Source organism: Magnolia sinica, chromosome 7 (genome assembly GCF_029962835.1).
Source record: "Magnolia sinica isolate HGM2019 chromosome 7, MsV1, whole genome shotgun sequence".
In the NCBI taxonomy this organism is placed as follows: Eukaryota; Viridiplantae; Streptophyta; class Magnoliopsida; order Magnoliales; family Magnoliaceae; genus Magnolia; species Magnolia sinica.
This window is the reverse complement of record NC_080579.1, coordinates 66,382,103-66,394,990: the sequence shown is the minus strand read 5'-3', so window position 1 is coordinate 66,394,990 and position 12,888 is coordinate 66,382,103. Positions and strand designations below refer to the sequence as shown.

Genomic DNA, 12,888 nt, shown 5'->3' with positions numbered 1-12,888 from the left:
AATGAACCTGAATATTCCACCAAAATAAATAAAATACAAATAAAAAAGGGAATGTTGAGTTTTGGGATTCCTAAAATGGTACGATCTCTTCTTGAAGAGTATGTGTCAACAATTTTGAAAGTTGTTATTTCATTTTTTTAATGGAGTATATAGTTTCATAGGAGTATTGTTGTTCTATTGTTTTGTAAGATTCTAGGTCATGTGTAAACATGAAACTAATCTAAGAAATCACTTCTGAAGAATGATGGGTTTTGAGATAACCAAACTGCTAATGGAATCTATAAATGGGGATCGAAGTCTATAATTGTAGAAGATATCAAAAAAGAAAACGAAAAAGAAAAAGAAAAAACGAATCTAGCAATCTAGAGAAGGTTCTTAGGTCTTTTCGCAGTTTTCTTTCCGAGTTCAAATCTCTTATCTTTTAAAGGTGATTTCGACTTCGGGTACGATATTTATCACTTTGTCATTTCGCTTTTTTGTGTATATATCATATGAGAACTTGGTTGTAACATCAGTGAACCCCATTTTTAGCATTGCTTTCAAGAGGAGGTTGCTTGTGAGAGAATGTCTTGTTAAAATCCAAGTTACCCCATTTAGTGTATGGAAACATGAAATGTAATTTTACTTTGGGCTTAAACTGAAATTACATATGCATATAAAAACATGAGAGTAATAGAAGGATAAAAATAAGGGCCTTTTGTTTTGTCAATTTGGGCTCATTGGTAACAAGTCTCTCTCTCAAAGATAGCTATAATCCAAAGTGCGTGAAAACAACAATCAATTGAGTCAATAAAATAAGATCTGTATAAATCCTTTTTACAACCTTGTCATAGATTGTTAGAAACTTCCAAACACACGAACGCAAACATTCGTTAGTATATATATTTCCTTTCTTTGATATGCTAGACAATTAGAAAAAATTTTCTAAGAGTTGATTCTTCAGGGTACTTATAATTTATGTATTGATAATGAAAATTGAGTGGTTATCAGATTTTTGTTGGGAAACAATGTAATGGAAAGGAACTGCAGTGTATTATTTCGGAGAGCAGGGGTTTCATACTTTCCTTATGCTTGCAAGGTTTAGAGCATGTTCTGGGCAAGGTGCACGTCCTCCCCAGCTTAAGTGTTTAGAGCATGTTCTGGGCAAGGTTCACGTCCTCCCCAGCAGCTTAAGTGTTTATTTCAGCTTTATAGATACAATGAGAGGTAGTGTGCTCCCACTTTCTTTATCTTTTTCTTTTACTTTTTTCTTCTTCTTTTTTTTTTTTTTAAAGCAAGGAATCATAAATGTGAAGCTCTCATGAAGCTCTGGTCCTTTTTTTTTCTTTTCTTTTCTTTTCTTTTCCTTTTTCTTTGGTCCAAACCTCTTTTGTATTTAAGGTTGGTGGCACTAAACGACCTTCACCCAAAATAATAATAGTAAACAGGAAAACAAGAAACTAAAATAATGCAACTGATTTGAATGTTTCTGTTGAAGATTACTTGAACATTTAGGAAATCTTGATTTGTGATGATGTAGAACACCTCTAGATTTAACATTGAATTGCATTGTAGTAGTATACGTATACACACATACAATAGTAGGAGAGTATTATAATACATTCATATACAGTTTTTTAGAATATAGTACAAGAGTAAAATTGTAAAAAACTTACTGTAAAAAGACCTCTAGAAAACCCCTAGGTCATGCAAACAAGAGGCTTAGATCAGTTGACCATTAGATGTTAGATGCACGTTCACTTCTAGATGTTAGATGGACGTTTCAGGCTTTGTAAAAGCGTGTCCACTCCATCAGTCTGGGGATTTAGCAAGGAAAGAAGTGGATCATTTCACTAGTCATTCATGAACAACGAACCGTGGGGTCATGCTCATCATCTAATCTATAGTTTTCTGGTCTGCTTGAGGGACCCATGTTTTGATGATTCAAACCATTTTTGTGATGGTCCTCATCCCTCTTCATGGATGATGATATACCAGGGATCTACCAAATTTCAAGATCCCAGCCCTTTGAAATTGTGGCCTAAAACTGTTTCAAAAAAAGAAGAAAAAAAAAAGAAGATATTGTGGCCTGAAAGTACAAGACTTGAGGAAAAGAAAATGCAGCAGTCCAAATTCAACGCCAAATACTAAAGGGTATGGAATTTAAATATGGAATGGACTATTGACCCATGGATCCCAAATGCACTAAATCTTGAGTTCTCAGAAAATTATACATTTGCTGATGAGGATCGTATAATTCCTCACGAACAACATGGTTGTCTATTATGAATAGGTTTACCAATCGTGCACCTTGTGTGGGAGCCCTGCCATTAGCAGGCAAACATTGCAGCATGGAGCATATGTGAAGAAGCTAATATTTCTTCTGACTTAAAAATCAGGCCATTTCACACATTAGGTGGGTCTCAACAGACAAAAATAAAAAACACTCGGCTAGAGAGAGGCGTATTAACTGCCAGTTTACTTTGTACACTGGGCCACTGACTCAAACTACCCAATTTTTTAGGCAAAATATATTTCTTTCTCAAGCAGTTGGATGGTTTAGATCTTGCACGCATGTTCCATATTGGCATGTGGGGATGTGTGTCAATGGGCAGGGCTCTATACACGTGGAATTAGCTAACCTCATATTTTTACATGTAGCATTCATTCATGAAAGATATAATTTGAGCTAATTCATCTTGACCTAATACTGATCCGAGAAGGTACTAAAGTTGTTGACCCATATCCAATGCTCTTCGAATCTAGATTATCTCACTACAAACTGAAGATAGTTTATATGAAGCAATTGTCTTGCTTCTAGCACTTACAGAAGATAAGTGAGAGGTCCGAGTGCTGATGTACCCAGGCCAATGAGACCTGCCCTGAACTCCGTCGAAGTCACAGGCTATGATAACTATAGACTTCAGGATCATCAGGAAGAAGATCAGGATCCCCTAGACTTGGGAGATGTGGAAGGTCGAATTCAGGTAGTTGGGACTGATAACCATGCCATAGAACAGGCCACGCCTAGCCAGTTAGATGGCCAAATTATCCCAGGGACTGGGAAAGTTACCAAGAAGCTGAGAAGACACAGAATCCTCTATGCAAGAGGGGATTGGGGATCCAGACTGCGAAGACTTAAGAGGAGGGCTGTGAACTCGGCTTGTGTGATGGATGGATAATCTTAAAAAAAAAAAAAAAAACTGATTTCATTAGAAGAGAAAATACTTACAGAACCTGCTTTCGGGAAACCCACGAAAAAAGGACCTGGAGAAACCTATCATATGACAAAAACAGAAAGGAAAACTCGCCTAAGGACAACTAAGCTGCAGAAGAAAGGAAACCAGAACCTCACTGAGCGACTCTGATTGACCCGAGCCCCACCTTGTCCAAGAAGAGAAGCCCGCGAACACGAAGAGGGAGATCGGCATATCTGTTAAATGAAAATGAGATCTGACCTTCGCTCCCAAGACAAGCAAGAGCGTCCGCGAGTGTTTCCTTCCCTAAACACATGTGTGGAATGTCCATAGTATTGGTAATAGTCGGTCTATTAGATCAGCTAAACGACTCATTAGGGACCATGATCCTTGGATTGTGGCCCTTCTCGAGCCTATGCTTGGGGAGGAGAGGAGAGTGGGTGTTGGCCTATCTTTGGGCTTCCATTCCTCCTGCTCTAATGGTGATGTGGGAGGGAAGATTTGGATATTTTTTAAGACCCTAATATCTCTCTCGGTTGTGAATAAAACTGACCAATCCTTGTCTATTGTTGTATCCTTGCAGAATTTTACATCCCCTCCATATATCACCTTTGTCTATGCTAGGTGTGCTAGAATCCTGAGAAGAGCTCTCTGGGAAGAATTGGCATCATTCTCCTCATTGGTTCAAGGGCCCTGGGCTGTTTGTGGGGATTTCAATGCCACTCTTGACAACTCAAAGAGAAGAAGTCGTAGGCCTGCTGACAAAGCGAGCTCGTCTGATTTTGCTGAAGCTATTAACAATGCAGGGCTGCTAGATCTGGGTTTCTCTGGGAACCGCTTCACTTGGAGTAATAACCAGGCTAGATCTTCCCGCGTTTGGGCAAGGTTGGATAGAGTCTTGATCAATGTAGCTTGGTCCACCCTTTTCTTGCCGTTCCAGGTTACCCACCTTCCTTGTATCCAATCCGACCACGCCCCGCTCCTCCTGGTTTTCCCTGCGCGAACGACTAGCGGCCCGAAGCCTTTCAGATTCCAACAGATGTGGGCCCAACACGATTTGTTCAGCCAGGTAGTCCGGTCGGCATGGAACAAGGCGGAGTCCACTCATCCAGTCTATAATGTCCTCTCTAAGCTCGAGCAGGTGAAGCACGATCTCAGGATCTGGAACAAAGAAATTTTTCGGAATGTATTTGAGAAGGTGCGGGTGGTTGAGCGGTCTCTAGTGGATTTGGAGACTCAGCTGCAAGATGCTCCAGTAGATTCAAATTAGGCGACCAGACTGCAACAGGAGATCATTTCTTAATCAGCTAACATTAGCAACTTGGAGCTTATACAGGAAATTTTCTGGAAACAGAAATCAATGGTCAATTGGTTGGCTGAGGGGGACAGAAATACCCGATTCTTCCATGCAGTTGCTACTGAAAAACAGCGTAGATCAGTGATTTAGAGTGTTGTTCTTGACTCAGGGTAGCTCATCACCAAGACAAGAGGCGGCAATGGCTCATTTCTAACAGCAGTTCAGTGCGTCGCCCTGCCTGCCCAATCAAAATCTGTTGGACTGCATACCTCCCCTGGTGAATCAGGCCCAGAATGACGTGCTGCTGGCTCTTCCCACGTTATCGGAGGTTCACCACGTGGTCCTCTCCATGCCCAAGGACGGTGACCCGGGGTCGAATGGTTTTCCTAGGAGTTTTTACGCCTGGGAGGTGGTGGGACAGGACATTCATAAGGCTGTCACGTTCTTCTTCCAAGGTGGAAACCTCCACAGGGCCGTTACTTCATCGGTTATTTGCTTGATCCCTAAGTCGAACTCCCCCAAACGGTTCTTGAATTTTCGTCCAATCAGTCTCTGCAATTGTCTATACAAGATCTTCTCTAAAATCATCGCTATAAGGTTGAGTCAGGTTCTCCCGCTACTGATTTCTTCGAAGCAAGGGGCGTTCATCTAGGGCCGTTCGATCTCAGAAAACATCGCTCTAGCGTAAGAATTGTTTAGGGAATTAAACCGAAAAGTCCGTGGTGGAAATCTCATCCTAAAGCTTGATTTGGACAAAGCATATGACAGCGTAAATTGGCAATTCCTAGTCCAAGTTCTGTTGCGGTTTGGTTTTAGCCAATCTTGGATAAATTTGGTTGAAAAATGCTGGGCCAACAGCTGGTTTTCGGTCCTTATCAATGGGGAGATGGTTGGTTTCTTTAAATCTTTTAGGGGTTTGCGGCAGGGCGACCCCATCTCTCCAGGCTTATTCATTCTCTTTGCCGAGGTGCTGAGTAGGGGCTTTAAGGCTCTCATATCTCACAATATTTGTCATCCATTTACGCTCAGCCGAGGGTGCCCAATCATTTCTCACCTTCTCTATGCGGACGGCACCCTCCTCTTAACCAATGGGAGTAAGGATTTGTTACTACCTACCAAACGTTTCCTTGACTCCTTTCAGGCGTCCTCGGGCCAATGTATTAGTCTCAGCAAGAGCTCCTTCTTCTACTCCAAGAGGATCCCGCCCTCCAGAGTTAGATCCATTGAATCAATTCTGGGCTTTGGAAAATCGGTTGCATCTTTCTCCTATCTTGGCATCCCTTTGGCTGAGGGTAGAATGAAATCTAGTGCATTTAAACCACTAGTTGACAGAGTTGTGGGTCGCATAAATGGGTGGCAGGCCAGAATCCTCTCCCAAGCGGGCAGGGCGGTCCTAGTAAAACACATTTTATGCGCCATCCCTGTTCATTCATTGGCGGCGATCCATCTTCCGTCTCAAGTGCTAGCATTGCTTGAGAGACATTTGGCTAACTTTTTCTGGGGTTGGTCTAATGGCAAGAGGAAATTGCACTGGGTTAAATAGAAATGGATTGCCTTGGCTAAAGAGGAAGGTGGAATTGGTATCAGGAAGTTTTCTGAGGTTATGGAGGTGTTTCGTTTAAGGATGGCTTGGACAATAAGATTTAGGAGAGAGGACAGCATTTGAAAATCCTTTATGTCAGCAAAATACTCCCAGTCCTGCCTTCTCAGCAGCCCAATAGGGCGATGCGTCTTGCCTCCCCGCTCTAAAAAAGAATTTTGGATCAACTCCCTCTCCTCGACTCTCATGATCAGTGGAAAATCGGATTGGGTAACTGTAATATTTGGAGAGACAACTGGACCGGTTTCGACCCTCTCTAACAGCTCGTGGAGGCTGAAGTGCCAGAGGCGTTGCTCAATTTATAGGTTAATCAGTTCATTGGTTCGGTCGGCCCCATCCCGCCGTCAATAGTCTCTCTTTTCCTACCCCAAAGCATCCTAGACTTCATAATCCAGGCCGGTTTTTGCCTTGCTGAGGGTCCAAACATGCCTTTCTGGCCGCTCACTCCCTCAGGTGGTTTCTCTATGAAATCAACCTGGGGAATCTGCAGAGTTCCTAGCTTGGAGAAAAGCTGGTCTAAATGGGTCTAGCATTCAAAGTTGCCACCCAGAATTTTCATTTTTGTCTAGAGAGTGTTGCATGATGTGGTTCTGGTGAAGTGCGTGGTCCAAGCCAGGGGCGTTCACCTTGCTTCCAGGTGCAGATGTTGTGATTTTCATGACGTTCAGTCCCACACACAGGAGGCCTTGTTCCACTTGTTCATTGGAAGTAGATCCGCCCAGCGGCTATGGTCTTCGGTTGGGAGGAGGTTCGATATCCAAGTTATAGCGGCTCTATCCATTGAAGCCCGGATGGCGCAGTGGTGGAGTGCGGCTGCTGTCAGGCCAAGGAATTTTGTGGTCCATATGCTTGCTCCCTACATAGTTATGTGGGAAATCTGGAGGGCCCGAAATGCCACTGTTTATGATGGAAGACCGGTCTCCATCTCTGCTACCCTGTGCAAAATCAGAGGGTGGATCTCAATCTTGACTGCGTCTGATCGTAGTGCAAGTGCCCCTGCATCGGGCCACAGGCTACATCAAGGATTCAATGTTGGTTTATCGGTTGGTAGCAGCAATGGTAAGGCATTGCTGGTCAAGTGGATGAGGCCTTCCCCTGGGTGGGTAAAGGTCAACGTGGACGGCTCAGCCAGGGGAAATCCTAGAAATTCTAGTGGCGGGGGTGTATGCAGGGGAGATAAGGGCGAATTTCTGTTTGCTTTTTCATCGGGCTATGAAGTGGGATCAAACTCATATGCGGAGTTGCGCGCCATCCACGACGATCTAGCCCTCTGCCTCCAAAAAGGCTTCTTCACGGCCATTATTGAATCGAACTCGCAGTTAATTGTGGATGTGCTGAATGGGGAATCTCAACCGAGCTGGAAATGGGACTCCTGGGTGTATAGGATCGACCAGTTGAAGCGTAGAGGTCAGTTTCTTTTTGTACATACCTTCAGGGAAGAGAAGTCCCGCGCAATTATATGGCCCGTTTGAGTAGCGCTTCCCAAGCTTCAGCCTCGTTTGTTCGGTTTTCGGAGCTTCTGGTATAGGTCAGAGGGCCTATTCTTTGATAAGGTTGGGCTGGGCTCGATCAGGATAGCTTAAGGGCCCCCTTCTTCTTCTTTTTTTCTGTGCAGTTTTTGGTTTTTTTGTTTCCATTGCTTATCGCCATGATAGGCTGTCCCAGTGTTTTTCGTGCCGTGGGACGGTGCAAATGTAAATTCAGCTAATTCGTGAATGGAAAATAGAAGGGTTTTTTATATATATATAAAAAAAAAAAAATTTGTACCCAGGCCAATCAGAACAGATATGGTACAACAGTTACTAGATGTCTCACTTGCCATCCAAACGGTTACTAGAAGTTTAGATAGTCATAAGATGTTTTCCAGACCGTATGAAGATTTTCGAAGATGAGAATCATTAGAAGAATCTGAATTATATATAGTTGTTGTCTTGAAGGTAGGACACACGTAATTTATTTCTGCCCATATGATACAAGATCCAATCTCCTAATGTTTTCAAGGCCCTGAGTGTCCATGTAGTCAATCATTACAAATGATGCAAACGTTTCTACATCATTGGATGGGATGCATAGAGAAGAACTACCCATTCGATACTTCGGTTCATGTTACACATTTTCTCACCTAGCAAGTGAACAAGTTTGCAAGTAGAACCAATTGCTTCACAGGAGACGCAGGATTGAAATGAATACTGAAATTCCAGAGGATTGCCAAAACTTGAACTCAGAATGTAGTATGCAGTAAGTGGAGTAGAACTGTACACTTTGAAAAGAAAAAAAAAGGATTGCCAAAACTTGAACTCAGAATGTAGTTTTGCAGTTAGTTGAATAGAACTGGTACTTTTTTTTAAAGAGAAAGTAAGCACTAAGTTTACTACATTTTAAGTAACAGAAAACCTATCATTCCAACAGGCATCGGAATAAACTCATATCTAGATGCATGTTTCGAAGTTCATAGCTATAATGTCAAGCATAGAGTTAACATGATTCTAGGAAGGATAAACACTCGTAGAAATTCTTTAGAAATGCAAGCAAGTTACTGAAGTACACATCTAGATTACGAATCAGGAGACTGATTAAAAAAGGAAATTCATTTTAGATTGATTGCTTTCTTCTTCTTCTTCTTCTTCTTCTTCTTCTTCTTCTTCTTTTTTTAAAAGATTGATTGCTTTCGACCTATAAATATGTCATATAGGAAAATAATCTCTCATATAAAAGTTATACATCAATGCAATTCTGGAATTGATGTGACCATACTCAGAATGATTACGATAACTAGTCCAAACTCGAGGATGGACCATACCTCCTTAAAATTAAATAAAAGATTGATTGAAAAAAATTTCTTTTGTTTTCATTAATGGCTGAGAATTAAATACTTGTGCAATTCCACAAAATTAAAAATCAAAACTCAAATTCTAATTCTAATTCTAATTCTAATTTAAACTTAAGACTAATCTACTCTCCTATAATCACGGGCAATTATTTCCTTAATTGTTAGGTTATTATTTCGAATTTGATTTTTTAATTGAAATTCAAAGATAACCATAGATGTTAATTGGCAAGGCCCACTTTGCTCACCCGAATGATTTGGTCTGCTAGTTGACCCATGGATTAAGTCCATTCTACTGACCCGAATGGTTTGGCCCACTACTTGATTCATGGACCCCTAATATTCTCCACCCCATGAGCAACAACCTTATCCTCAAGGTCGGCATTGAAAATTTATTGTAAAAGACAATCTTGGGGGCTCTATGAAGCATTTGCCTTTTCCTCTTCGAAAATAGCTTTAGTCTCCTTATCCGACTTCAACAAAAATAAGTGTTGTCTTTTACATCAGTGTCCCGGTGTACACTTTTCATGACAATTATAATAGAAACCTTTTTGTATTTATCTTGCATTATAGGTCAATTGATGCGCCTCAAGAGAGGCCTCTTCCCTGAATTGATGGTGGCAAAAGGTGGAGTGATTGCACTCGGATGAAGGGTTTGGAATTGCAATGCAGATTTTGTAATCGGTCTTCTTGCATGTTTTTTTTTTTTTTTTTTTTAAATTTCGTTTCAGATAGGTCTTCTTGTAATCGGTCTTCTTGCATGTGAGCCAAAACCACCATGGACAACATTATGGTTCAACAGAAAAGCTTAATGTCCGCACAAATCTCCTCTTTCAAGTCCGTCATAAAACATTCGACCAAGGCTTTTTTAGGCCAACCTTCCATGTGATTTGCCAACTTCTTAAACTTCATTTGGTAAACAGGCCTATCCTTGCTTTGTAAAGCTTCTATTCTTCCTACATATGAAAGTTCCTTTTTGAAAAAAAAAAAAAAAACCTGCATTTGGTAATCGCGAAGCATCGCCATTTGGTGTAGCTTTAACAATGCCTCATCAATGTCTTTATAAAAGATGCAAAGAGCGTCTTATCCTCTTCTTCTTATTTTTTTTTTTTCTTATTATTTTTTTTTTTTTTTGGAGAAGAGAATTTTATTGCTTATCCTATTCTGGTGTACCCTGAAATTTTAAAAATTGTTTCGCAACGATGCACCCATTTTGTTTGGTCTTACTAGCAAATTTTGGAAAGCCAATTCGAACATATCACCCGCAAACCGATCCTCCATTATTGATGTTGCTGTCGCTTGAAACCTCAGGTTCTTCATGGTCCATACGGTTGTTGTGGTTTTGATTTCGAAAGACCTTGTTTTGGATTATGAGAGCTTCCATGGATTCTTCGGATTCTTGTATGGCAGACTTCAATTCCCTTATGTCCTTCTCACTAATGGTCACTTTACTTCCATCTTGTGCTTGGGCATACCCAAATCTGTCTTTGATCCCAAATGATACAACCGTACTCGGATGATTAAGATAACTCGTCCAAATTTAAAAATGAACCCTCCCTCCTTGCAATTAAGCAAAACATTATTGAGAAAATTTTTCTCTTCTTTTCATTAATGGATGAAAACTACATAAATAATTGTGGCATTCTATAAAATTCAAATTCAAAACTCAAAATCTAATTCTAATTTCAATTCAAACTCAAGGCTAATCGACTCTCCTACAATCAAGGCCAAATACTTTGCTGATTGTTAATTGGCTCCTCGCGCGGTAAGCCAGGTGAATCGGGAGGTGAGGTCATTTACAGGGGTCAAAAGGTAAGATGTTATTTGCCTTTTCCAATGGATATGGACAGGGCTCTAATGTCTGACTAAAGCCCGTGCGATTGCTGAGGGGCTAAGGTTTTGTGTGGAGCAGGGATTGGGAAAAATCCAGGTAGAAAGCGACTCCAAAGTCTTGGTGGATATGCTTAATTCGAAAGGATCTCCCAACTGGACTTTATGGTACTAGAGGGCCGATATCGAGGCTCTTAAGAAGGATGCGAAGGTCGCCATTGTCTATGCTCCTAGAGAAGTTAACGAGGTAGTGGACGCGTTGACTAAGCTAGGGAGCCTCGCTCAAGAATGGAATGATTTTTCAGGGAGAGTCTAGCCTTCCGTGCACCATCCCGAGTTTCCTTTTTCTAGATTGAGCGGGCCTTGGTCAAGTCAGAAACAGATCCACGCTACCTTAATTTCATGTTAGGTTGTATAGTTCACACGATAGGTGGCCCGTGCTTTTTAATTTTTATTTTTTGGGCGATCAGGCTGCCCGTAGGTTGTACAGCCCTTTTGTCAACAAAAAATTCTTTTTCTTCAAATAAAAACAAGAAGTTAATTGGCTAGGTCCACTCTGCAAACTCGAACGATTTGGCCCACCTGTTGACCCATCGAATAGGTCCATTCTACTAACCTGAATGGTTTGTACCACTAGTTTACCCATCGACCCATACAGGAACTTGTGGTGGAGAGAACAAAGAATCAAATAGGAGAGATGCCAAAATGAACCATGGTTCAGTCTACAGTGAGAAATAAATACTTTGTAATTAGAAATTAAACAATTTAGATATAAAAGAGAGAAAATATTGTCTTAGAATCAAAGGATAAACAAGGGAGATGCAGGTAGCCTCTCTTCACAAAGTTACTGAGAATTATCTAAAACCAATGAACTCCCTACTCTTTTCATGGAGAAGCCTTTTTATTAATGATTCAACTAATCACAACATTACATTGCTCTACCAATCAGAATAAACCCTTAGGATAAACAACCAATGAATATAAACCTAGCACAAAAACAACTAATAAAAATAAAAATCTAAAACTAACCACCAATGAGCTTGCAAAACCAACAAAACAAAAAAAAAACTATAAAGTACTAACTTGGATGGGTCTATGACTCCATGTGGGACCTAGAAATACCCAGAACCCATCCATCGACCTGACATCCGAAAGGAAAAAGAAAATATTTCCAAAGATCGCTAAAATAAAAGAAAAACTTCGGTAAGAAAATTGTTGCCTAGATTATTGGGAGCGTATGCTGACAGTATTTTTACACCAGCTAGAAAACCGCTGTGTGCGTATGCTGACAGTATTTTTTACCAGCTAGAGAATTGTTTATCACGTCTATCGACTTCTAGCTAGCAGAAAAATTAATTCTTCTAGCTAGTCTTTGGGTTGGGCTTCGTTTGCTCCATGCGGTCCTGATAGAGATCCATATCAAATAAACTAGTCGATTAACCAATGAAATATGAACATGAAAGCCATTAGAAAGATTAGTGCAATCAATTATTAAATAAAAAAAATGGTGGGGAGCCATGGCTACTTCTCATAACTCTTCATTGCCGTGTAAGCTTATCCCGGGGTGTCTTTTATGGGAGATTTGGAAGGCCAGAAACGCTGCCCGATTTGAAGGGAAGAAGATCTCACCGAACGTGATTATGGGACGTGTGTTCTAGTGGGCGTCTATCATCGAGGCCTCCCTGGACAACATCCACAAGCCTGGAGTTTTGCCCATACATGTGCATCAGCAGAGATCAGTGGCTTTGGGCTTCACCATCTCGAGCCTCCCCTCCAAAGGAGGGTCCAAGTGTCCGAGATCTGCCGAAGCGATCAAATGGATCAAGCCTTGCTATAATTGGATCAAAGTAAACATAGACGGATCCTCTAAAGGTAACCCGAGTTTAGCGGGAGGCGGAGGAGTCTGCAGGGATGACTCGGGTCAGTTCATTTGCGCTTTCTCCTTGGGCTACGGTTTTGGCTCCAACTCTTATGCGGAGTTGCGTGCAGTCTTCGAAGGCCTTCAGATTGGCCTTGCTAGAGGTTTCACTCAGATCATCGTCAAGTCTGATTCTTTACAGGCTATAAAGCTGCTGAACGGGCTGAGCCGCCTGAGCTGGAAGTGGATCTACTGGTTGGACTGGATAAAGATGCTGAAGAGCAGAGGTCATATCGAGTT

General features: G+C 41.3%; 2 protein-coding genes across 2 annotated transcripts; both read left to right on the top strand.

Moving 5' to 3' along the window:
• The first annotated feature begins 2,849 nt into the window (after nt 1–2,849).
• Nucleotides 2,850–5,125, top strand: LOC131250655 (uncharacterized). Its single transcript, XM_058250938.1, has 4 exons — nt 2,850–3,131; nt 3,760–4,431; nt 4,513–4,614; nt 4,760–5,125. The coding sequence occupies exons 1-4, from the start codon at nt 2,850–2,852 to the stop codon at nt 5,123–5,125; spliced, it is 1,422 nt and encodes a 473-aa protein (XP_058106921.1).
• LOC131252119 (uncharacterized) lies at nt 4,695–6,298 on the top strand. Its single transcript, XM_058253007.1, has one exon. The coding sequence runs from the start codon at nt 5,360–5,362 to the stop codon at nt 6,014–6,016; it is 657 nt and encodes a 218-aa protein (XP_058108990.1). The 5' UTR covers nt 4,695–5,359; the 3' UTR covers nt 6,017–6,298.
• The last annotated feature ends 6,590 nt before the right edge of the window (nt 6,299–12,888 follow it).

Bases quoted from the DNA above. Each gene is read 5' to 3' on its own strand.
- LOC131250655 (XM_058250938.1), top strand. From the start codon at position 2,850: ATGAGACCTGCCCTGAACTCCGTCGAAGTCACAGGCTATGATAACTAT. The intron at 3,132-3,759 runs GTGAACTCGGCT...GTATCCTTGCAG, and splicing joins GAAGACTTAAGAGGAGGGCT to AATTTTACATCCCCTCCATA. The intron at 4,615-4,759 runs GTGATTTAGAGT...CTGGTGAATCAG, and splicing joins CTGAAAAACAGCGTAGATCA to GCCCAGAATGACGTGCTGCT.
- LOC131252119 (XM_058253007.1), top strand. From the start codon at position 5,360: ATGGTTGGTTTCTTTAAATCTTTTAGGGGTTTGCGGCAGGGCGACCCC.